The sequence below is a fragment of the Pelophylax lessonae genome (genome assembly GCF_965119305.1).
Source record: "Pelophylax lessonae genome assembly, chromosome: 3".
NCBI classification, from domain to species: domain Eukaryota; kingdom Metazoa; phylum Chordata; class Amphibia; order Anura; family Ranidae; genus Pelophylax; species Pelophylax lessonae.
The window spans coordinates 27,255,141-27,279,818 of NC_138770.1; the positions used below are offsets into that span (position 1 = coordinate 27,255,141).

Sequence of the window (24,678 nt, forward strand, 5' to 3'; positions counted from 1 at the left end):
GACTGTGAGGGACGGTGCCATCCTTCCAACAGATAAGAGGTTCTCCTGTACTGAGTGCGGGATGTGTTTCCGTTTTAAATCCAATTTTAATGTGCATGAAAGGTCTCACAACGGTGAGAAGCCGTATTCCTGTCCTGAGTGCGGTAAATGTTTTTCACAGAAGTCCAATCTTTCCATGCATCAGAGAACTCACACGGGGGAGAAGCCATATTCCTGTCCTGAGTGCGGGAAATGTTTTTCCTGCAAGTCCCATCTTTCCACACATCAGAGATTTCACACGGGTGAGAAGTCGTATTCCTGTCCTGAGTGCGGGAAATGTTTTTCAGTAAAGTCCCATCTTTCCACACATCAGAGATTTCACACTGGTGAAAAGCCATATTCCTGTTCTGAGTGTGGGAAATGTTTTTCAGAGAAGTCCTATCTTTCCAAGCATCAGAGATCGCACACTGGTGAGAAGCCGTATTCCTGTCCTAAGTGCGGGAAATGTTTTTCAGATAAGTCCAATCTTTACAGACATCAGAGATCTCACACGGGGAGAAGCCGTATTCCTGTCCTGAGTGAGGGAATTGTTCCTCACTGAAGTCCTGTCTTCCTGTACATCAGGGGTCCCACACAACCCTGGAGGTGTATTAGTGCCTTTAGTGCGGGAAATGTCTTCTATATGAATGTTGCTGGACATGTGTGGAAGAAGCACACCCTGATATACACCTCAGATATACTCCATGGCTGATCTTGATCATGTAAGAAACACTTCATAAGGAGATCAGAGGTCACCAAAGACATGGATGAAGTGTTGTCCCGTGTTGCCCATTGATAGCAGGTGAAAAATAAAAATGGAGTCCTTACCTTTCATTGGCTGAGTACATTTTGTGCGGGAAGATTTCACAAACACTTACAGATCTGGTTGTTATAAATGTGTTGATGAAATGTGACCCGCATTCCCCCAGTCATGGTGAATTGGGATTTCCTATAATGGTCAGTTCCATCTAGTGGCCATAATTTGCTTTCCTGACAGATGTCCATGGCAGCATACGTTTGGGTAGCCCCGCCCTTGTTCCTCCCCCATGAGACCCCACCCCCATAAATGTTCAGGATAAGTCAATGGCTGCGTTCCTTTTTTGTCCTCCTCACTTAAAGGACCATTTTTGTATGAAGTTTTCCTACCTATTGGAAGAATTGGTGGGCGGGTCTGGTGCTGGGCAGCTGTGCGGGATGTCAGGACCTTCCTTTGATATCCAGAAGTCTTCCAGGATGTCCCGAGTGGTCATTGAGTCCCCAGCTATCAGCGGGGTGGTGTTATGGCACACATATGTAGAGGATCCATGCCTGGAGAGTGGGCCCTGCCATCAGCCGCCATTTGTATTGGCTGGGAGCCCAGCTGTTAGTGGGTGAACATTAAGTGTTAGACACCTGAAATTTGTCTTGGTGCGAATACAAATTCCAACAAATTTTTGGTTATTCCTAGATTCGTATGTATCCAAATCTGACAGATGAATGTAAAGAAAAGAATGCCGGCAATAGAAAATAAAAAACGCCCCCCCAGTCCATACCAGGCCCTTAGGGGCCAAAATGAAAGGAAAAAAAATCAGCGTGGGTTCTCCCCTAAAATCCATACCAGACCCTTTATCCCTGCATGCAGCCCAGCAGGTCAGGAGAGTGGGATGGATGAGTGAGACCCCCCCCCTCCGTTACCATACCAGGCCACATGTCCTCACCTCAACATGTGGGGTGGGTGCTTTGGGGAACTCTGCCCCCCCCACCCCAAAGCACCTTGTCCCCATGTTGATGGGGACAAGGGTCTCTTCCCCACAACCATGGCCTGTGCTTGTGGGGGTCTGCAGGGTGGGGGCTTGTAATATGAAAGCCCCTTTTACCAAGGGGGCCCCCAGATCCCACCCCCCCCATGTGATTGAGTATCGGGACCATAGTTCCTGTACCTATTCACCAAAAAAGTGTCAAAGTAATAAAAACACACACAATTTTTGAAAAATCCTTTATTAAAAAAAAATAACTACTGCAGGCTCCTCCTCCAATTGACATTTCTTACATAGGTAAGGGGTGGGGTCACTTGTCTACTTCACTTGGTAGTACTGCCCCCTTCTGACGTCATGGACTGGTGCATTCTGTGTCCTGACGTCAGAAGGGGTGGTGCCACCAGGTGATGTAGACAGGTGACCCCGCCCCTTACCTATATAAAAGATGTGAAACAGGGAGCCTGCAGTGGACAAAGGACTTCCATGACGGCGAGAGCGTGTTTTTTTAATTTATTTTTTCGGGTGCGGCGGGCGTTGTGATTGATGACGGATCTACATTGGGGAACGCTGGATTTTATTTTTTAATAAAGGATATTTCAAAAATTGTGTGTGTGTTTTTATTACCTTTTGACTTTTTTTGGTGATTAGATACAGGTACTATGGTCCCGATACTCATTCACATGGGGGGGCCGGGATTTGGTGACAAGGTGCTTTGGGGGTGGGAGGGAGGAGAAGTGCCCCGAAGCACCCACTCCCCAATGTTGAGGGCACATGGTCTGGGTTAGGAGGGGTGCTTGCTTGTCTCCCCTTTCCTAACCTTCCAAACTGCATGCTCAGGTAAAGGTCTGGTATGATTTTGGGGGGGCTCCATGCCATTTTTTTTTTTTTACATTTTGGCGTGGTCCTGGTATGGACTGGGGGGGGGGGGGTCACGTCATTTTTCTAAACATTTTTCTATTGCCAGGCAATGACGGCATTCTTTTCTTTCCATTCATCTGTCAGTGGGAAGCCCGCTGACAGCTGATGAGTCATCGGTTGTTAAGGATGTGGGCGGCCGGCTTCCCAACCCACTGCTTAAAAACCAGCCATTTCTTCACACAGAATTCAAATAATTTGATCGTTTTTCGACCGATCGGAATTCCGATCGTTCTGAAAAGTTGAAATTCGTTAGAAAATTTATAAGTTAAACAAATTTTACCGAAAACGAAAAGAAATTTAAGGAAAACTAAACAAAAGTAAACGAATTCCGAAACCAAACTAAATGAATTCCGTAACGAAACAAAATTAGTGACATAACGGATCTATCCGAAACAAATGTTTCCATTCTGCCCATGTCTTCTAAGCGTGCCCAACCCAGATATAGCAGTTGTGTTCCTGCCTCTGAGATCCGGGTCGCCCTGCGGATGCATCGATTGCCCTGTGGAAGAGGTCCGGGACACGTGAGTATGTTTGGCTTGAGGTCAGCAGAAGGGAGCAGACGCCATGCGGGCTGCTAGGGAGTAACCAAAAGGAAAACCTATGGAGAGGACTCTGCTCTCTGGGTGATCGATGTGCATTGCAGCATCTTATCAAAGTTTGGTGCAGTCGCCTACCTTTGTCTTCTTTTCTGTCCTGAGGAGAGAACTGTTTGTTGAAGCAAGGTTTGCTTTCTGCGTAGCGGTACCCCTGCAGGAGCCGCTTGGATATTGGTTTGTCCGGGTCTCCAACTGATTACTCCTCAGCCAGATACAGGGTATTTCCACACTGCCATGTGCACACACTCTTATGCGCGTTGTCTTCAATGACCAGTCTAGGGGATGTGTTTTTATGTTTTATTTGGAGAACTTGAATAGAAGAAAAACCAGAGCTATCATGAGAGTCCCAACATCCTATCTGTTCAGAGAAATGGGAACCTACAGATGTTCACAAGGAACCACTGTCATATGTGTGGACTTTAAAGGCACAGCATGAGACAGATAACAACTACATGGATTTATCCTAAAATAACATTTATTGATTTATCTAAAACCAGATCTCAATAAAATGAGGAAACTGGCCCCAAACTGAGCTCAGCTCGTACACAGGAGATCAATGTCTCCTACTAATTTCACTCATGTACATCATACATATATAAGGATAAGTTGGTATATATCATAAGGTTCGTGTAGGTATAGATATTTCCTCTCTTCACTTAGATGTAACATTTAGTGACGACCATGTACTTTATTACTGAATATATCTTATTACTATTATAACAATCTCCTTACTATATGGATTTTTTTTTGTCTCAGCTTTTTTTGTATACATGTCTGCATCATATTTGTTACTGATGTCAACATTTGTATCAATTACTGTATGTATAATAAATGACTACGTTCAGATTCTATTTCTGTATATCTTAGTTGGTGACCTGCCTCATTTAAAGTCCCACGACCTCTGTTTTCTGTTTGCATTAACCATTAGGGATGGAGGCACGTCACTGTGTTTGCTTCGGATCATATTCCTCTATCGTCGTCTGTTCACTGGTCAACGCGTTTCACACAAGGCTTCTTCAGAACTATGAAGATGTACAGACAGTTTTCTCTTAAAATTAACAGACTCGATATTAGTGTTTCATGAACATAGAACATAATCTGTATTTATGTACATCATAATAAATACAAACATGACTTACTAGCACACGGCCTTCCTTCCAACCCCCAACAAATTAACCCAACCACAGGGGAGATAAAATGGACCAAAATGTGTTGTATATATAGGTATCGGCCCTAAGGATCCAAGGTACAAGATAAAATATACAGTATCTCACAAAAGGGAGTACACCCCTCACATTTCTGTAAATATTTTATTCTATCTTTTCATGTGACAACACTGAAGAAATGACACTTTGCTACAATGTAAAGTAGTGAGTGTACAGCTTGTATAACAGTGTAAATTTGCTGTCCCCTCAAAATAACTCAACACACAGCCATTAATGTCTAAACCGCTGCCAACAAAAGTGAGTACACCCCTAAGTGAAAATGTCCAAATTAGGCCCAATTAGCTATTTTCTCTCCCCAGTGTCATGTGACTCGTTAGTGTTACAAGGTCTCAGGTGTGAATGGGGAGCAGGTGTGGTACATTTGGTGTTATTGCTCTCACTCTCTCATACTGGTCACTGGAAGTTCCACATGGCACCTCATGGCAAAGAACTCTCTGAGGATTTGAAGAAAATAATTGTTGCTTTACATAAAGATGGCCTAGGCTATAAGAAGATTGCCAAGACCCTGAAAGTGAGCTGCAGCACGGTGGCCCGGACCGGACCATACAGCGGTTTAACAGGACAGGTTCCACTCAGAACAGGCCTCGTGTTGATCGACCAAAGAAGTTTATTGCACGTGCTAAGCGTCATATCCAGAGGTTGTCTTTGGAAAATAGACGTATGAGTGCTGCCAAGCATTGCTGCAGAGTTTGAAGGGGTGGGGGGTCAGCCTGTCAGTGCTCAGACCATACGCCGCACACTGCATCAAATTGGTCTGCATGGCTGTCATCCCAGAAGGAAACCTCTTCTAAAGATGATGCACAAGAAAGTGCGCAAACAGTTTGCTGAAAACAACTAAGGACATGGATTACTGGAACCGTGTCCCGTGGTCTGATGAGACCAAGATAAACGTATTTGGTTCAGATGGTGTCAAGAGTGTGGCGGCAACCAGGTGAGGAGTACAAAGATAAGTGTGTCTTACCTACAGTCAAGCATGGTGGTGGGAGTGTCATGGTCTGGTGCTGCATTAGTGCTGCCGGCACTGGGGAGCTACAGTTTTTTGAGGGAACCATGAATGCCAACATGTACTGTGACATACTGAAGCAGAGTATGATCCCCTCCCTTCGGAGACTGGGCCATAGAGCAGTATTCCAACATGATAACGACCCCAAACACACCTCCAAGATGACCACTGCCTTGCTAGAGAAGCTGAGGATGAAGGTGATAAACTGGGCAGGCATGTCTCCACACCTAAACCCTATTGGGCATCTGTGGGTCATCCTCAAACGGAAGGTGGAGGAGTGCAAGGTCTCTAACATGCACCAGCTCTGTGACATCATCATGGAGGAGTGGAAGAGGACTCCTGTGGCAACCTGTGAAGCTCTAATGAACTCCATGCCCAAGAGGGGAAAATAATGGTGGCCACACAAAATATTTACACTTTGGACACTTTAACTTAGGGGCGTATTCACTTTTGTTGCCTGCAGTTTAGACATTAATGGCTGTGTGTTGAGTTATTTTGAGGGGACAGCAAATTTACACTGTTATACAAGCTGTACACTCACTACTTTACATTGTAGCAAAGTGTCATTTCTTCAGTGTTGTCACGTGAAAAGATAGAATAAAATATTTAAAAAAATGTGAGGGTGTACTTACTTTTGTGAGATACTGTATATGTGTAGTAGTGTGATCTTAGACATACAAATTCTTATACAAGAAGAAGGCGGGGTAGAAACTACACTTTATAGAAAACCAACAGCCGGCAACACGGTTTTACATGGCAATAGCTTTCATCCAAACCCCCCGGTACATAGTATACCCTACTCCCAGTATCTTAGATTGCATAGAATCTGTTAGAACGACGAAGATTTTAAACGGGAGGTGGACTCCCTTCGAAAGAGATTGCTTATTAGAGGTTATTCGCGGACTACACTGTGAAAAGCTTATAATAGGACTTATAAGCACAAAAGAGAGGAAGTTATGTTCCGAGGCCTGAAACAACCAAAAACAGAAATAGTCGGTTTAATAACACCTTATACTAGACAACATACACAAATTAGAAAAATACTTCAACAACATTGGTACAGACATCCATGCTGTCATCTGCCAGGACTCCACCCACTGTCCAATATACTCCATGGCTATTGGATCAGTGTGAAACATCAAGACAGCATGAGCTGTGTCCCTGTTAGGCAGAGAAACCAAAAACTATATCCACTCATTCTAGCACCTACCTAGGAGGGCTCTACATCTGTATGGCAGGGTCTGTTTGATTATTCACCTGCTGGGATGGAGCTCTGATGTGAGAAGCTGCAGTGTCAGTATTCCTTTAGCAGTAATTAACCCCTTACAGGTTTTTCTCACCCAGCAATCAAACAACTGTTACACTGTCTTTTTTTACAGCTTAGAAGACTTTAGCAGCCGTAGTTTGAATTACGAATTAAAAAAAAAAAAATACTACATAGCTTGAGTAGGAATTATATACTGTATGTTATAATATTTATTTTATCAATAATATGGAGTTTTCCTTTGCACCGTCTCTGTTTATCATGGATTTATTTCTTACTGTGACAGGTCCTTGTGCCGCTGCAGCCTAATCCCTCTATGCTGTGGCTGCTCTATGCAGGTCATAGCTGGAGGGGGGCAGCGTCTTCCTTACTGATACTGTTCCTGGATTGTCAGCCCTTCTGCAGGCCTCATAAAGCTGGTGTATGGGAAGCTGACTAATGGACACTTTCTATTAAGCCTCTCCAGATCTCCATGTATTATGCACACCGTAGACTGGGCCTTTGGTGCTTGACAGGCAAAACCCGGTATAAATTTTCTGCTTTGTTCAGGCATCCAGGGAGGAAGATGACCCCTACCAACAGGTTGCCACAGGTAGTCAAGACACTCTAAAGGAGTCTGTTACATCTCTCCCTGTGCAAGGAGTCTCAACTCTGACAATGTCAAGCTTTTCCCTTGCAGGATCAGTCAACTGACCAATTTAACCCTCTTCAAACAATTCCTAATAGGAAGATGAGGATGGTCTATAAGCAGGTTTTTGTACCTCCCTTCCTGCAGAGGTACCTGCAATGCAAGTATTTTTAGCACTTCCAAAGGAGTGTGTTGCCTTTTTTCCCTATGATGTTTAAGCTAGAAGCCCGTGCTAGAAGAGTGGTGCAAATTGAACAGAAGGACAGAGCAGTGGAATGTCTTAGTGGTCATCACCTTGCAGCACCGGGTTGCTCAGTTCAAACCCCAACCAGAACACTTCTACCTGCACTGCAGGATGTCGGATTAGGCACTTGTGAAGAGGAAGAGGTCTTCCAGTATAATGAGTCACCTATTTGGTTGACTTCATGAGCTTAGCCATATGCATGGTTGCCATTGGGGGATGCTGTGTCCTTCAGGGGTATACTCAATAATAATGATTAGGTGGGTCCTTGGGGGGTTTAGGGTCTTCTGGTGGTAACTTTGTGTTGGACTTGTCCCTAAGGGGTATATCTGTCTGCAGTTGTAGCCTGTGAACCTGCCTTAACCTTTGCCTCTCTTCCAATGCAATGGAAGTTGGGATGAAGAATATTGATTCTGTCCAAAAGAATAATTCTATGAGTGGGACAATCTTGTCTGCATTGCAAAAGTTTAAACTGTATCCTTTAAGGGCTAGCTTCATTTGATAGCAATGAGCTGCATTTAGTCCGGCCTCCTGCTTTAGAGTAAATGTCTGCCGAATGAAAGAAAACTGCAGTTCTAGAGTCAGTGTCTAACTCCAAAGAGGTTTGCTCCTGCAGTTCCGACTTGAAGTCCAGAAAGAATTGAAGAGAGAAAGAAAGTCCTCAACCAAATAGTCAGCAAAGAGCTCCACTTCTGGGGGAGAGGTTGCTTACCGGTCTTTTTCAGATTGTGCCACCCATACATATCTTATGGGGACCTGGTTGCTCCTCTTCTGATAGGAGGGTACAGCTTTGGTCTCAGACATTTGGACCTTCAGGACAAGCACTTCAGGACATGCTTGAACATTCAGTCACCTTTAAGCCTCTGACTGTGCCAGGAGGAATCCTTTGCTCCAGCAACAATGCTTGATACATTTTCGACCGATTCGAATTGCCCTGAAAGCTTGAAATTAAACAAATTCAAGAAAGCGAAATAAATAACTAAACTGATTTATCCGAAATAAAACAAATGTTTCCATTCTGCACATGTCTATGATGTTCAGCTTAAATATTAATTAATATGGTTATTGATGTTGTATGTTTAAATAGAGAGAAAGCAGTATGGCGGGTTTGCTATGACTAAATGCTCGTAGTGTGAAACGCGTTGACAGTCTCATCTCTCCTGCCATGTTGTCACTTCTGAAAATATTCTAATAAAGGAGTATTTTGTTGGAGCATGGTTGTCCATTCAAGTTTCTTTTGATGCCTCAGTGACCAGCTGGACTTGCACTGATTGTGTGAGCAGAATAATGTACACCAACCTAGAATGGGATATATTTGCGGGTTATCGTCACTAGTTTATGACGCAGAGACAGGAGGGAATGGACAGGATATGGATGCCGTACTGGAGGAAGGTGCAGAGGATTTCTCTCCCCCACATTGTCATTATAATGAAGAAGGACCTTCACACAACATGCTTGCTAACGTTGAAAAGCTCATTTCCTGTGTCTGAAAAATCCTTGACATTATACCAATGAGAAGAAGATTGGGATTCTGGCACTCCACATGGTTTATGTCTCTACAAATAAGCGGATGCTTAGGGGGGGGTGCGGACATTATTCTCCTGTATTAAACCACTTCCCGCCCAAACTACCTCATATGACGTCATGGACTTTGAGTGAAGATATCTGGATGATGGGTGGAGCTACAGGCATCATTCACATATCTTCTTTTTCTGCCGGTGATTCCCTGCACCATAGAAACAATCATATGGGCTGTTCAGCCACTTGATTGTTTTTACAGGCGCCTCCCTCATGAAAGTAAAAAATATTGTTTTTCTTTTTAAAATTGTCGGTCATTTTTGATTATAGCGCAAAAAATAAAAAAAACGCAGATGATCAAATAACCCCCAAAAGAAAGCTCTATTTGTAGGAAAAAAAGGACATTTTTATTTGGGTACAGCATCGCACGGCGGCAACATTTTCAATTAAAGTAACGCAAAAAATGGCCTGGTTATGAAGGGGGGTAAATCTTCCAGGGCTGAAGTTGTTAACTGTCAATTACACGGTCGTGCGACGCTGTACCCAAATAAAGTCAATGTCCTTTTTTTTCCCACAAATAGAGATTTCTTTGGGTGATGTTTAATCACCTCTGCGGTTTTTCATTTTTGCGCTATAAACAAAAAATTTCTGACAAAACAATATTTTTTACTTTCTGCTATAAAACATCCAATAAAAATGTAAAAAAAATTAAATTTATTCATCAATTTATGCCAATATGTATTCTGTTGCATGTTTTTGTTTAAAATAAATCTCAATAAACGTATTTTAATTGGTTTGCGCAAAAAAATTCTTGTCTATAAACTATGGGATATATTTATGGAATTTTTATTTTTTTACTAGTAATAGCGGCGATCGGTGACTTACAGCGGGACTTTATTGCGGTGGACAAATCAGACACTAACTGACACTTTGTGGGAACCAGTGACACCAATACAGTGATCAGTGCTAAAAATATGCACTGTCACTGTACTAATGACACTGGCTGGGAAGGGGTGATCAAAGGGTTAAATGTGTGCCTAGCCAGTGTTTTTGTATTGGGGGAGGTGCTTTTACTAGGGGAAGGCATGGATCAGTGCCTCTGCTTTGCAGGAACACAGGATCCATGCCTTCCCTACTGACAGAATGGCAATCGGCCTTGTTTACATACTTTGTAGACGGATTGCCATTCTGCCTGTGTACCCAATGATCAGCGGGTGATGGCAACATCGCGTCTGCGGGACCTGCTGTGTAGAATCACAGTGGTAGTGAGCCGCTGGCAGCGCGCACTTGTGCACACTACCTGGAAGTGCGGGATCACGTTTATATACGTGGTTCTAAGCAGTACGGCCGCCCTGTAGCAATAAAACTGCTATAGGTAGGTCGGAAAGTGGTAAAGACTTTTTTCTTTCACACCCCCAAATTTTGAGTACCCCAAAATTACATTCCAGACTGTGAATAGTAGGTGTTTAAAAGGGTCCTAAAAGCAAAGAAACAAAAAAAAAAACTGTGTGAGGTCAGCCAGGAAATAAATACCAAACTGTTAATCCGAGCATGCAGCCTGCCTGGCATGGAAAGGGGGTGGGGGAGAGCGTGTGATGGTAATGGGCAGTAATATATTTCTCTCCCCCTTGGTGGGAGTGGAGATGACCCATCTATAAGGATATACTGTACATACACACAGCACAAGGCCATGTTCACACTACGAGGCATTTCTCGGGGCTGCAGTTCCTCTGAGCTCCACAAGGTGGTGATCTCACTTCTACCCAGACAGGAAGTCTCTATGGAAGACTGGAAGTGATATCACAGGAAGTGATGTCAGGTACAGACTAGAAGTTCCATGTGGCACAAAGAAGAGAGGAGACATCGCTGGAAGTGGCAGCAGAGGAGGTAATAAGATCTTATTTTCTATTTACACCTAGTAACCCCCCCCCTGTCATGTCCATTCTCTTCCGCCATAGTCCCTGTGATGTCTTTTATCTCCAGCAGATGATGATACACACATATATTATAATTATTATACAGAATTTATATTGTGCTAGAGGCGCTGGGCCCTGGTGCTAGAAACCATGAAGGGCCCCCCGAACCCCTGGCTGGGGCCCTTCCCTTCAAGCCTGGGGCTCTTCCCACTGATCTTGGGGCCCTTTACGCTCGTTGTGGGGCCCTTTATTACAGTCCCGCATCGGGACCCTTTCACAAATTCTGCAGTGGGCCCCTTTCCTGCCATCTTGGGGCCTCCCCACGGTGGTGGAATGCCAGGGCCCGGTCGCAAGTGTGACCTTTGCGATCCTAGAAGTTCACCCTCTGGTGTCAGTAGTTTTTATTTTTTGGTACTTTAAATGTATTATTTTTTTATCATTTCATTTTATTTTTTTACAATGTCACTGACTATGACTCTGTCCATTCAAGGAATGAGCTGGTAAATTACATTATTTACCGACCCCTTCCTGGTTCTCTTTTGTGACACATCCCCTGCAGCAGCTGGCAGGAGAGGGGAGAGAGCACGGGGGGGGGGGGGGGAGCACACAGAGGCCCAGAGACAGCAGAACACAAGTGATCTGGATGGGAGGAGTTCCGGGGGCAGCATACAGAGGAACCAATCTCCTCCATTTTCCTCCTGCAGCTACAGGAGGAAAAAGGAGGACAGTGATTTCTGTACATGCTGCCCCCGCCGCCCCTCCTGTCCAGGTGGAGCATGGGCCCGGTTGCAATTGCAACCCCTGTAGTTACGCCCCTGTATTGTGCCAACAGTTTGCACAACGTGAGGGCAGACAGTACAGTTACAATGCTCATTAGAGCTTACAATCTAAGAGGGAGGGTCAAAGGATACAAAATGCACTTACTGCGGGAGATGAGCTGATGGAGAAAATAAAAGTCCAGTTAGGTGGGGCAGGAAAGGCTTCTCTGAAGAGAAGGATTTTCAGGGATGGTCTAAAAGTGGACAGAGTAGGAGATATACAGACAAATCGGGATAGGGACTTCCAAAAGATGTGAGAGGCTTAGGAAAATCACTGGAGTCAAGCATGGGAGGAGGTGACGAGGGAGCTAGAGGTCTTGGGAGGAACAAAGAGAACGATTTGGTAGGTATTGTGAGACTAGGTTAGTGATGTAACTGAGAGCTGAGCTGTGGATGGCTTTGGGGGACACTGAATGGAGGCCAGTGGAGGGATTGGCAGAGAGGCTCGGAGGACACTGAATAGAAGCCAGTGGAGGGATTGGCAGAGAGGGGTAGCAGATGCTGAGTGGGTTGGTAAGGTGGATAACCCTGGCTGCAGCATTCATGATGGACTGAAGGAGGAGGGGGGGTGGTAACCCATGTAAAGGTAATCTAATGAGTAGGAAGTTTCAATAATTGAGGCAAGAGATGACCTGGGAGGGAACTAGGAGCTTTATGGTGTCATTGGTTAGGAAGGGGGGTATTTTGGAGATGTTGAGGAGGCAAGATTTGGATGTGGGGCCGAAAGGATAGTTCAGAGTCCAGGATTAGACCTAGCACCCTGAAATGCGGGGACGAGTGGATAGTTGAGAAGTTGATTTTGACACAGAAGTCAGGGGAAGCGGCACGTGGGGGAGGAAATATTATGAGCTCGGTTTTTGATAGATTGAGTTTGAGGAAGTGATGTGACATCCATGTTTATATGTCTATTAGTAAATGAGTTATATGTGAGGAGACTGATGGAGTGAGCTGAGGGGTAGAGACAAAGATTTGGGTGTTATCAGTGTAGAAATGGTATTGGAAGACATGGAGGCTATGAGCTCACCCAGGCAAGAGGTTTAGATGGAGAACAGGAGTGGTCCAAGAACAGAACCTTGTGGGACCCCGACGGAGAAAGGAAGAGGAGGAAGTAAAGTTGTGACTCTGAAGGTGTAGTGGGATAGGTAGGATGAAATGCGAAGAGTACAGTCACTGAGACCAAAGGATTGGAGTTTTTTAAGAAGGAGGGGGTGGCCTACTGTGTCAAAAGCAGCAGAGAGGTCCAGAAGTAGGAGTACAGAATAGTGTCCATTGGATTTGGCCATTAGCAGATGATTTGGGAGTTTAAGGAGAGCAGTTTCTGTGGAGTGTTGAGGATGAAATCCTGATTAAAAGGGATCAAGAAGATTGTCAGTGAAATGGGCGCTCAGTTGGTTGTAGATTAGACATTCATGAAGTTTGGAGGAAAAGGGGAGCAAGGAGATAAGGTGTAGGTTGTTAAGATTGGTGGGGTCCAATTAAGGTTTTTTAACCACTTAAGCCCCGGAGGATTTTACCCCCTTCCTGACCAGGGCCTATTTTGCGATTCGGCACTGTGTGACTTTAACGGACAAGTGTGCGGTCGTGCGACGCTGTACCTAAACGTATTTGATGTCCTTTTTTCCCCACAAACAGAGCTTTCTTTTGGTGGTATTTGATCACCTGTGCGATTTTTTTTTTTTTTTTTTTTTTTTTTTGATCATGCGCTATAAACAAAAAAAGAGTGTAAATTTTGCAAAAATAACAATATTTTTCACATTTTTTATATGAAATTCCCCAAAAAAATGTAAAAATCAAAATTTTTTAACATTTTAGGCCAATTTGTTTTCTGCTACATATTTTTGGTAAAAAAATCGCAATAAGCGTATTTTGATTGGTTTTGGCAAAAGTTATTGCGTTTACTAACTAAGGGAACGATTTTTGTTGTTTTTTTTTTTAACGAGTAATGGCGGCGATCTGAGATCTGCTATACATATGCACTGTGTGGGGATTCAGCTCGGTGGCGGGTGTGGATGACCCCTTTGGGGGGGTTAGTTACACAGGGAGATAGCCGAGAAGTGGTTGCAAACAACAGTTTGGTTTATTCATGCAATTTTCTTCACACAAGTGCAAGCGTCAAAAACATCAAAATAAAACACAAAATAAATCCTTGCCACTGTGGGCGGCTACCTTCTCACACACAGGAACCTACCTAGGGAAGTCTGTCTCCAACCTACTGTTGGGTAGACTTTGCTGATCCTACAGCAGACACTCCATAGTCCATGTTTTTTCTTCACACAACAAATGTCCATTGAACATGTCCCTTTTCCGCTTCACATTGAACATGTCCCTTTGCTTGTCTCTTCACATAGCAAACAGTTCATTTATTTCTTCCACCTAGAAATAGTTCAAGCCTTTCAACTTCCTTAAGCCGTCCTGGCTACCTTTCCTGCAGCCTTTGCAGCCGACACCCTATAGTAATTGGTGAATTGTCTAAACCAAGCAGAAGTGTATCTCCTGTCTGTGACAACATCCACAGATTTACCTGACTTCCTGTCACAACTGTTACTGTAAAAATGACACTGGCAGTGAAGGGGTTAACTTTTTTAGAGGGAGGGGTTAAGTGTGTCCCTAGGGGCGTGATTATAACTGTGATTGGATGTGGCTACTGGTGTAAGAACTGAGATCAGCGGTCCTCCTGGGCAGTGGATCAGTTAGTGGATGAAGGCAGTTGGGGACGAAGTAGCGTTAAGGGTAGAGAAGGGTTGATGGGCATGGGAAGATAAGTTGTTAATGAGAGTGCTAAAATAGGTCTGCTTGGCAGTGAGGAGACAGGATTTGTATTTTTGGAGGGCAGATTTATATTGGTTGAAGTCTTTAGAAGACTTATTCTTACACCACAGTGTCATCTGTTTGCCACGGTTGTAGGGGTCGGGGCCTAAATCTGTGTGTACTGAGGGAGGCGAGCTCATCCAGGGTGGAGGACAGAGATCTATTGTAGACAGAAGTGGTTAGATTGTGGCAGGACATGGGTGAGATTTTGTCATAGAGGTGGTCAGTAGCAGGGAAGAGAAGGGTTAGGTGGGGAAGGTTTCTATGGGTAACTGTTAGGTGGTTGGAGGGAGAGGAGGTGAAGGTCTGGGAGATTATGAAACTAATAGTGTGGTGTTTAGAGAGAGAAAAAGGATTGTTGGAGAGGTTGCACAGAGAGCATAGGAAGGAGAATACATATTCAAGGGTGTTGCCATCAAAGTGGAAGCATGAATCTATTGCTTCAGGTCAAAAGAGGAGGTAAGACTGAGAAGTTTAGCGGTAGTAGGCGTGTTAGTTTTAACAGTGATGTTGAAGTCACCGAGAATGATTTTTGGAATTTCAGAAAAGAGAAAGTAGGGTAGCCAGTAATCAAGAAAGGTTGATACGAGTCCAGGAGGCAGATGGATCACAGCACTTCTAAAAGAAACTGGGGAAAATCGATAAATACAATGTGCCTCAAATGAGGAAAGTGACAGAGAGGCAGGTGGGTGAAGTACCTGAAAGATGCTATGTGGGGCTAGAAGGATTCCCACTCCACCTCCCTTCCATCCACAGGGTCTGAGTAAGTGAGTCCAGAGAAGGCCATCATGGGAGAGGGAAGCAGGAGCAGCAGTGTTGGATTTATGAAGTCAAGTTTCAGTAACAGCAAGTAGTTAGTGATAAAGAGGTCATGGACAGAAGCTAGTTTTACAGACAGAGCAGGCATTCCAAAGGGCGCAAGAGAAGGGGAGGCTTGTTTTGGGAAGAAGAGGGTTAGAAACTAAATTGTGTGGATTGCTGCTCTTGCCAGAGGGCATGGGGTAATGGGAGTTTTGGATACAGTTAAGCGATGGAGGCCCAGGGTTTGGGATTTAATCTCCAGAGGTTGGGAGAAGCAGAAGGGTGAGGGAGGTAATATGGGATTGCAATTTATATGAAGGGACGTGCCTCAGGGTTCTGGAGGTTTTATTAGCATGTGGGTTTAGAATTAGCAGGAGTTGGGAGAGGACAGAAGTGAGGGTGATATATACAGGCTGTGGGGTGGAGAAGAGGGGTGAAGAAAGGGAGATTAAGGAATGAGGACACAACTATCAGAAGGATTGCTAGAAAGTGCATGTTACAGAGAGGAAGGAGAGCGGAATGGGGAAACAAGGTCACCTACAGTCTGTTTGGTGTTTTTCAAAGTAGTTTGCTGTGTAGTCTCGCTTTGTGCAATCGCTGAAATGCAGAGCCGAAGTGCGCCCACTTAAATAAAGAACCCACTTATAGAAAGACATGCTCTCCCCAGCCATATATAGTGTGGAAACGTAGATGTACCCCTTCAGGGTCATAGCATTCCCCCACTTACAGGGCTGATACATTTCCTTCATTTTGGTGATGTCTCCTTTTCCACCAATGACCTTCTCACCTCATCAATCTATTGTAGAATTACTACATCTATACTAACAATGTCACGCTTACCCCTAACGCAGGTGGTCAGACACTATAGCTGGCTTCTGTGTTCTTCACCTATAGCAGCCTCCTTTCCCATAAGGCAAGCAGGCCTACCGATACTCAGTTGCCCCCAGGACTTAAAGAGGTTGTAAACCCTCTTGTATAACTTTTACCTATAGGTAAGCCTATATTAAGGCTTACCTATAGGTGCTATAAATATCTCCCAAACTTGCACCGTTTAGGAGATATTTACAGCGCAAACTGCCGATGACGTCATAGGCGCAGGCGCTCTGAGGGAACGGCCACCCGTGCCGTTCCTTCAGAGCTCAGTGCCGTGAACGGCGGCTCCCGCGCGCAAGCGCGGGAGTGATGTAATCGCGCCTCCGGCCAATCAGATGGCCGGAGGACGCGAACCCGGAAGTGGGACGGCAGGACATGTCGCCGTCCTGTCGCTGAGGTGGCGGCACGGCGTGGGCTTCGTTTTAAGGTAAGTACTACATAATGAGCTAGTATGTGATGCATACTAGCTCATTATGCCTCTCTCTTTACAGGGCTTTTTTTTCTCTGTTTTTTTTTTTTTGACTTTACTTCCTCTTTAAACACAATGCTATGATGAATGTTGTGCAGAAAAACTATCAGCGCAGTTATAACCAAAAAATAAATAAATTAATCTTAGTGCAGGGATATACAGTGGGTACGGAAAGTATTCAGACCCCCTTAAATTTTTCACTCTTTGTTATATTGCAGCCATTTGCTAAAATCATTTAAGTTCATTCTTCTTCCTCATGAATGTACACATAGCACCCCATACTGACAGAAAAACACAGAATTGTTGACATTGTTGCAGATTTATTAAAAAAGAAAAACTGAAATATCACATGGTCCTAAGTATTCAGACCCTTTGCTGTGACACTCATATATTTAACTCAGGTGCTTTCCATTTCTTCTGATCATCCTTGAGATGGTTCTACACCTTCATTTGAGTCCAGCTGTGTTTGATTATACTGATTGGACTTGATTAGGAAAGCCACACACCTGTCTATATAAGACCTTCCAGATCACAATGCATGTCAGAGCAAATGAGAATCATGAGGTCAAAGGAACTGCCTGAAGAGCTCAGAGACAGAATTGTGGCAAGGCACAGATCTGGCCAAGGTTACAAAAAGATTTCTGCTGCACTTAAGGTTCCTAAGAGCACAGTGGCCTCCATAATCCTCAAATGGAAGACGTTTGGGACGACCAGAACCCTTCCTAGAGCTGGCCATCCGGCCAAACTGAGCTATCGGGGGAGAAGAGCCTTGGTGAGAGAGGTAAAGAAGAACCCAAAGATCACTGTGGCTGAGCTCCAGAGATGCAGTCAGGAGATGGGAGAAAGTTGTAGAAAGTCAACCATCACTGCAGCCCTCCACCAGTCGGGGCTTTATGGCAGAGTGGCCCGACGGAAGCCTCTCCTCAGTGTAAGACACATGAAAGCCCGCATGGAGTTTGCTAAAAAACACCTGAAGGACTCCAAGATGGTGAGAAATAAGATTCTCTGGTCTGATGAGACCAAAATAGAACTTTTTGGCCTTAATTCTAAGCGGTATGTGTGGAGAAAACCAGGCACTGCTCATCACCTGTCCAATACAGTCCCAACAGTGAAGCATGGTGGTGACAGCATCATGCTGTGGGGGTGTTTTTCAGCTGCAGGGACAGGACGACTGGTTGCAATCGAGGGAAAGATGAATGCGGCCAAGTACAGGGATATCCTGGACAAAAACCTTCTCCAGAGTGCTCTGGACCTCAGACTGGGCCGAAGGTTTACCTTCCAACAAGAAAATGACCCTAAGCACACAGCTAAAATAACGAAGGAGTGGCTTCACAACAACTCCGTGACTGTTCTTGAATGGCCCAGCCAGAGCCCTGACTTAAACCCAATTGAGCATCTCTGGAGAGACCTAAAAATGGCTGTCCACCAACGTTTACCATCCAACCTTACAGAACTGGAGAGGATCTGCAAGGAGGAATGGCAGAGGATCCCCAAATCCAGGTGTGAAAGACTTGTTGCATCTTTCCCAAAAAGACTCCTGGCTGTATTAGATCAAAAGGGGGCTTCTACTAAATACTGAGCAAAGGGTCTGAATACTTAGGACCATGTGATATTTCAGTTTTTCTTTTTTAATAAATCTGCAACAATGTCAACAATTCTGTGTTTTTCTGTCAGTATGGGGTGCTATGTGTACATTCATGAGGAAGAAGAATGAACCTAAATGATTTTAGCAAATGGCTGCAATATAACAAAGAGTGAAAAATTTAAGGAGGTCTGAATACTTTCCGTACCCACTGTAATCAACCACTGTACAAACCCAAAACAGTGTATAAAATAAATAATCCGGCAGCTAACACAAAATAGTGTTATTCACTTTCACAATACAATTTGATCAAACTTAAAAGGTGCTGCGCCAGAAACAAAGTGTAACATATAATGGAAATCAATCTGTGTATACAATAAAAAGTGCAATCTCAGTGTCCATAAATCATAGGTGCATTCCGGTATCCAGAACTGTGATCACCCAATAACGTGATTAGTGCAAAATACTGTGCTCCACTCCACCGCCACCAGAGATCTAAGTCTCTCACCTTAAACTTTGACCCAGAGACCTAAGCCAAACAAAGCTTTTACCCCTCAGGGGTCACAGGCAGGTGTCACCAGATGGTGTGGAGGTTTCACTAACAGATGCACTGGGACCAGGTAACCACGATGGTGCCGCTCTCACACAGGGCACAGAGAGATCACCACATAAGCAGAAAAGCAGAAAGAAATCTAATGCTCTCTAGAGCTCTACTGTTGAAGTCAGCGCCCTGTCGGCAAAGACGTAACGCGTATAGGGGGCGGAGCCTTTCCTGCTGCCCGCTCCTAATGTCCCTCCTATCAGGGTCAGAGAATCCTATGACACCACACTGACCACACCGCTCCTCCTCCCAATGTTCCTCCTATCAGGGTCAGAGAATCCTATGACACAGAGGCATAACTAGAACCTTCAGGCCCCCAGTGCAAGAAACCATGAAGGGCCAGGGCCCTTCCCACTTATCACGGGGGTTGGAGGGCAGCAGGACCTGGATAGGAGGGGCAGTGGGGGTGACACATAGAGGAACAAATCCCCTCCATTTTCCTCCTGCAGCCGCTGAATGCCTATGGGAGGGAAAGGAGGAGAACTTGGCTTTTAGCAGCTGCAGGTGAAAAATGGAGGGATTTGTTCCTCTATATGCCCCCCCTTCTCATCCAGGTGTACAGGGGAATTACATGGACCACAACCATTGTGACCCCTTTAGTTACTCCCCTGGGATGAGTGGCAGCAGCGGTGGTGGTGGGTGATGGGATCAATGGCAGCAGTGGTGGTTGGGTGGGGATGGGATCAGTGGCAGCGGTGGTGGTGGGGGAATGGGATGATTGGCACCTGTGGGGGAGGGGGAATGGAAAGGGATAAGTGGCAGTGGTGGTGGGATGGGATGAGAGGCAGCAATGGTGGAGGGGATGGGATGAGTGGCGGCAAAGGGGGGAATGGAATGAGTGGCAGGGATGGTCGGGGGATGGGATGGAATGAGATACGGGGTGGTTTTTCGGGGGGGTAATGGGATGGAATCAGTGGCAGCGGTGGTGGTGGTGTGGGGGGGGTGAGTGGCAGCGGTGAGGGGGAGATGGGAGCAGTGGTGGTGGGGGGGGGTGGGATGAGTGGCAGTGGTGAGGAAGGCATGGGATCAGTGGCAAGAGTGGTGGTTGGGGGGGATGGAATGGGATGAGTGGTAGCAGTGGTGGGGGAATGGATTCAGTGGCAGCAAAGGTGCTGGTGTGGGGAAGGAAATCAGTGGCAGCGGTGAGGGGGAGATGGGAGCAGTGGTGGTGGGGGGATGGGATGGGGGGCATGGGATCAGTGGCAAGGGTGGTGGTTGGGGGGGATGGGATGAGTGGTAGCAGTGGTGGTGGGTGGGGGTAGATTCAGTTGGAGCAAAGGTGCTGGTGTGTATGGGGGTGAATCAGTGGCAGCAGTGGTTCTGGTGTATGTATGGAGGGGGGGGGGGGGTTGGGAATCAGTGGTAGTGCTGATATTGAGGGATGGGATCAGTGTCACTCCCTTGCAGATCACTCAGTCCCTCCTCCTTACTAGGTCTCAGTGTATCTTCAGCTTTCTTCCTGTGTCTCCAGTAACTCCTATCCCATCATGGGGTCTCCTTACACGGTGGAGAGCTCCTCCCCCTTCACTCTACTGGCCCAGCCCGGGTCAGCTGATTTTCTCTTTCAGTCTCCCGACATTTATCTCCCTACTCTACTGAACTCAATGGGCGGCCAGAGAGGATGGGCAAGGACCGTGTGCCTGTGAGTACCCATAACTGCGGGTGGAGAGGATGGGCAGGGTGGGGACTGTGTGTGCCTGTGAGAGTGCACGTTAATGACCAGTGTACTATCTCCCGAGCAGCGGTGGGCCCCCCTACAGTGGTGGAACTCCAGGACCTATTCAGCAAGTGCGACTGCTGCAGCCCTGGTAATTCCCCCACTGCTATGACATGACACTGACCACACAGCTCCTCCTCCCAATTTCCCTCCAATCAGAGTCAGAGAATCCTATGACATCACACTGACCTCACAGCTCCTCCTTCAAATATCCCTCTATCCGACTCTTTATTTCTGGTGCTCTTAGGATGTGGGCTGAACCCCAGGCCTCCTTACTTTCAAAGTAGGGATGTTGGACCTGCATTGTATGTAATATCAGAAACCTCAGCATGAAGTGGGGTTTAAATAAAAAGAGACCTGACCAGTGAGGTGAGGAGGATTCTGGGAATGTCATTTGATTTTACTATTTGTGTTCAAATCTAGAGTTTTCCTCCTGTGAAGTCTGGAGATCATATGACCATCACATTGCCTCCACCTCCCTCCCTGATAGAATTGGGACATAAAAAGAAGATTCTAGAAGTCACCAGAGGGATCATCGAGCTGCTGACAGGAGAGGTGAGCGGTGCTGGAAAGGACGTCATGATGGAGAATCAGCCGCCCCTCACATCACCAGGTAAGAGGAGACTTTATTGTAAAGGAGAGAGCAGTACGGAGGCTCCACCTAGATCCCCCATCATCTGATAAACACATAGAAACAATGTATTCAGTCAGTGTGTGTGTTTCCTACAGATGGATCCAGTAATGGGAGCCCACCAGAGAGATGTCCCCGTCCTCCGTATTCCCGGGATTCCACACCGGAAGATCACACCATCCCCCACCATCAGGTAGATGAGGAACAATCACTGATAGTATCATTAGGATCTGTACATTATCTGCATTGTTACCATTGATGTCATTTTTATTATATCTTCAGAGTGGAAACCTGAGAGATTCTAAAGTTGAGGTTAAAGAAGAGATAAAAGAGGAGGATGATGAGGATGGGGTGATGGAGGAGTCAGAGTTTCTAAAGGAATGCAAAGATCTGTATCAGGACACCATGGAGGAGTCATCCAGCTACAGAAACCCACCAGAGAGATGTCCCCGTCCTCTGTATTCCCGGGATTCCACACAGGAAGGTCACACCATCCCTCAATGTTACAAGGTTGGTGGATTGGAGCATCTACAACATGGACTTCTGGAGAGGATGTGTTTTTATTTTTATATATAAAATTACAATATAAAAGCTTATATCTTCCAGATGATATTCTCTCTCATTTTCTTTGTTTAGAGTGGAGATCCAATCGATATAGAATTTGAGGTTAAAGCAGAAGAAGAAGAGACGTATGTGAGGGATGATCAGCAGTCTATGGAGGAGGATGGAATAACGGGGACATTTATAGAGGAGGACACTCCTACAGAGATCAGCACAGGTGGGTCATTAACACTAAATGCATTCCTCCACCCATACTGCTCACTGATTGGTCCAGAGTAGAGCAAGGACTGGGTGATATCAGCCTGTAATCCCCTGGTCACTTTCCTGAGCTGTGTTCCCCGTCCTGTATTCCTGTATTTCTCTCGGATAATCTTCCTTCTCTGTGCTGCAGACACAATTTATGTATCTAGACTGGATTTATGGGGATTCTGAGGTTCAGCTGGCAGCAAAACACCATAGACGCTGCTTGACCTAGACACCTGGGGTATGTACCTTGGGTCTTCTGCCCCATGTCCGGGTCTACCAAGATCTCTGACAGAACAATTCTCTCTTGCTCTGTTATTTTCTGACTGTGCCGGGTGGAGGGATAAGTCTGTATAGTCTCACACCCAAGTCACTGAGTGCAGTCTCAGGAGGTGGGAGGCAGCGGTGTGGGACCTCTGCAACTGATTATTGAACACAAATATTTTGACTCTTGACCTCTGCACTCTATGTTGTACATTACATACTCCTGACCACGACACTATATATTCTTTGTTGTACATTACATACCCCTGCACTATATACTCTATGTTGTACATTACATTCTCCTGACCCCTGCACTATATACTCTATGTTGTACATTACATAGTCCTGACTTCTGCTCCCCTCTACCCACTGCGATATATACACATAATATGGATTCTCTTTTGTTACACCCATTTCCTACCAGCTGGACATTTTATATCTGATGATTTATTTGTAATGAATCTTTATTTAGTTTCAACAAGAAAACAGAGAAAAATTAGACAACTACATTGGAAGTATGAGGGAAGGGTGTTAGTCAAACAGTGCCACAACCCAGGGGGGTACAAAAGTGCAACGTGGTACATAACTCTATGAAAAAGGAGCAGCAATTTGCAACAGGAAAATAATGCAATACCCACATTCGGCAGACAATAGAGGGCGGTCTGCCGGAAGCCATGAGCCGCAGTCAGTCATTAACATCTCCAAGTGTGGGGGGCCAACAGCCTCCATCAGACCACCCCCAGCGCGGTGCCCCCACCCGTTGCCCCCCGACACACCCAACCACCCAAAGCGGGCGGAGGGGGGGTACATGGCAACAGATCAGGACCTCACGAGAGGACAGCACAACCTTCCGGCCAGCTCAATGGCCTAAAGGGGCCAGAGGAGCGGGAGATGCAACATAGCTAGCTCCAGCAGTCCGCCCAGCATATTCTTAAAGTCACCCACCAGCTGTACGTGGGGGAGGAAACCAAAGGAGGAATCAAACAGAAGGGGGAAAAAAAAGAAGGAAAGGGGGGAGGAAAGAAGGAGAGCGAGGGGATAGGGAAGAAACATAGGGAAAAGAAAGCGAGGAAGAGGGTCGTACCTGCCAGAATCCGGATCGCCACCAGCACCATGCCCCCATAAGGTCCCCCCGTCCATCTGAAGGCAAAGACACCCTACGGGAAGGAGCTTAAGGGCTGGGCCGGGGAAGGGCTGCCATGGACGGGTCAGCTAACACTAACCGGGCATGATCAAGGCTCGCGGGTAGCGCGTCCGGGTCACCTGAGTAATCAAGCCATGGTCTCTACCTCGAGTCGTTGCGCTCCCTTGTCCCCTGACATCCAGCAACCCTGTCCTCTGCATCTCTTATACTGTCTACCATCCACCGCCACTCCGACCTGCCCGGGACCTGCGGCCGCTTCCAATAAATCGGGATCAATCTCCTAGCAGCATTAAGGAGATGAGGCAGTAGGCTACGTCTATAGCAGCTGAGCGGCATACAGGGCACGTGCAGGAGAAAGTGGAGGGGGTTGAAGGGCACATCCAGGTCCAGGATAGACCTGATCTGTCCCTGGATATCGCACCAAAATGGGGCAATTACCGGGCACTCCCACCACAAGTGTAGTAGTGTACCAACACCGCCACAGTTCCGCCAGCATGCAGAGGAGGTAGAGGGATAGATGCGGGACAAGTCAGCCGGTACCCGGTACCAATGCGTCAGGAGCTTGTAATACGTTTCTTGCTTCTTGGAGTCTACTGAGCTCGAATGAGTTTGTTGGTAGAGACAAGAAAGTTGGGCGTCAGAGAGCTGCATTCCCAGGTCCCGCTCCCATAGTCGAACACAGATGGGCGCAGAAACAGAGGACGCAGCACCTAACAATTGGTAAACCATATGAGGGATGGGAGCGTCCTGGATGAACAGACGTTCAAAAGGCTTAAGAGAGGTCTGGGAGTGGATGGTAAGGCCATGAACAGCAAAGAAATGGTGGAGCTGCATATATTTCCAAAAGTTTAAAGGGGACCCGCCGTGGCGTGTTTTTAATACGTCGTAAGACAGGAGCTTTACCGCGTTCCATAAATTTACCGCAACTAGCATTGCCATCATCCACCCAGGGGTCAAAAAAGGCCATCTGTTCCCCAGGAGGGAAATCAAAGGTAGCCCCCAAGGGGGGCCAACGGGGAAACGGGGTGCAAGGTCCAGGAGCTTATTCACTCGGTTCCACACCGCAAGCGCGTGGACCGTAAGGGGAGACACGTTGTCTGAC

At 46.0% G+C, this 24,678-nt stretch overlaps 3 protein-coding genes and 1 pseudogene across 4 annotated transcripts in view; 3 read left to right on the forward strand and 1 right to left on the reverse strand.

The window, feature by feature from the left end:
- The window catches only part of LOC309550260 (uncharacterized protein), a gene marked incomplete at both ends in the record, with an annotated part of 1,652,360 nt that overhangs the window by 1,199,823 nt on the left and 427,859 nt on the right, over positions 1-24,678 (reverse strand). The gene's annotated exons all lie outside the window — the stretch shown is intronic.
- The window catches only part of LOC309549838 (uncharacterized protein), a gene marked incomplete at its 3' end in the record, with an annotated part of 314,748 nt that overhangs the window by 200,454 nt on the left and 89,616 nt on the right, over positions 1-24,678 (forward strand). The window lies entirely within an intron of this gene.
- The window catches only part of LOC309549837, a 190,832-nt pseudogene that overhangs the window by 73,178 nt on the left and 92,976 nt on the right, over positions 1-24,678 (forward strand). The gene's annotated exons all lie outside the window — the stretch shown is intronic.
- The window catches only part of LOC309549840 (uncharacterized protein), a gene marked incomplete at both ends in the record, with an annotated part of 32,645 nt that continues 8,142 nt past the window's right edge, over positions 176-24,678 (forward strand). The window contains one exon of the mRNA XM_082250339.1: positions 176-484. Coding sequence (XP_082106465.1) covers positions 176-484 — 309 coding nt within the window. The remainder of the gene's footprint in view (positions 485-24,678) is intronic.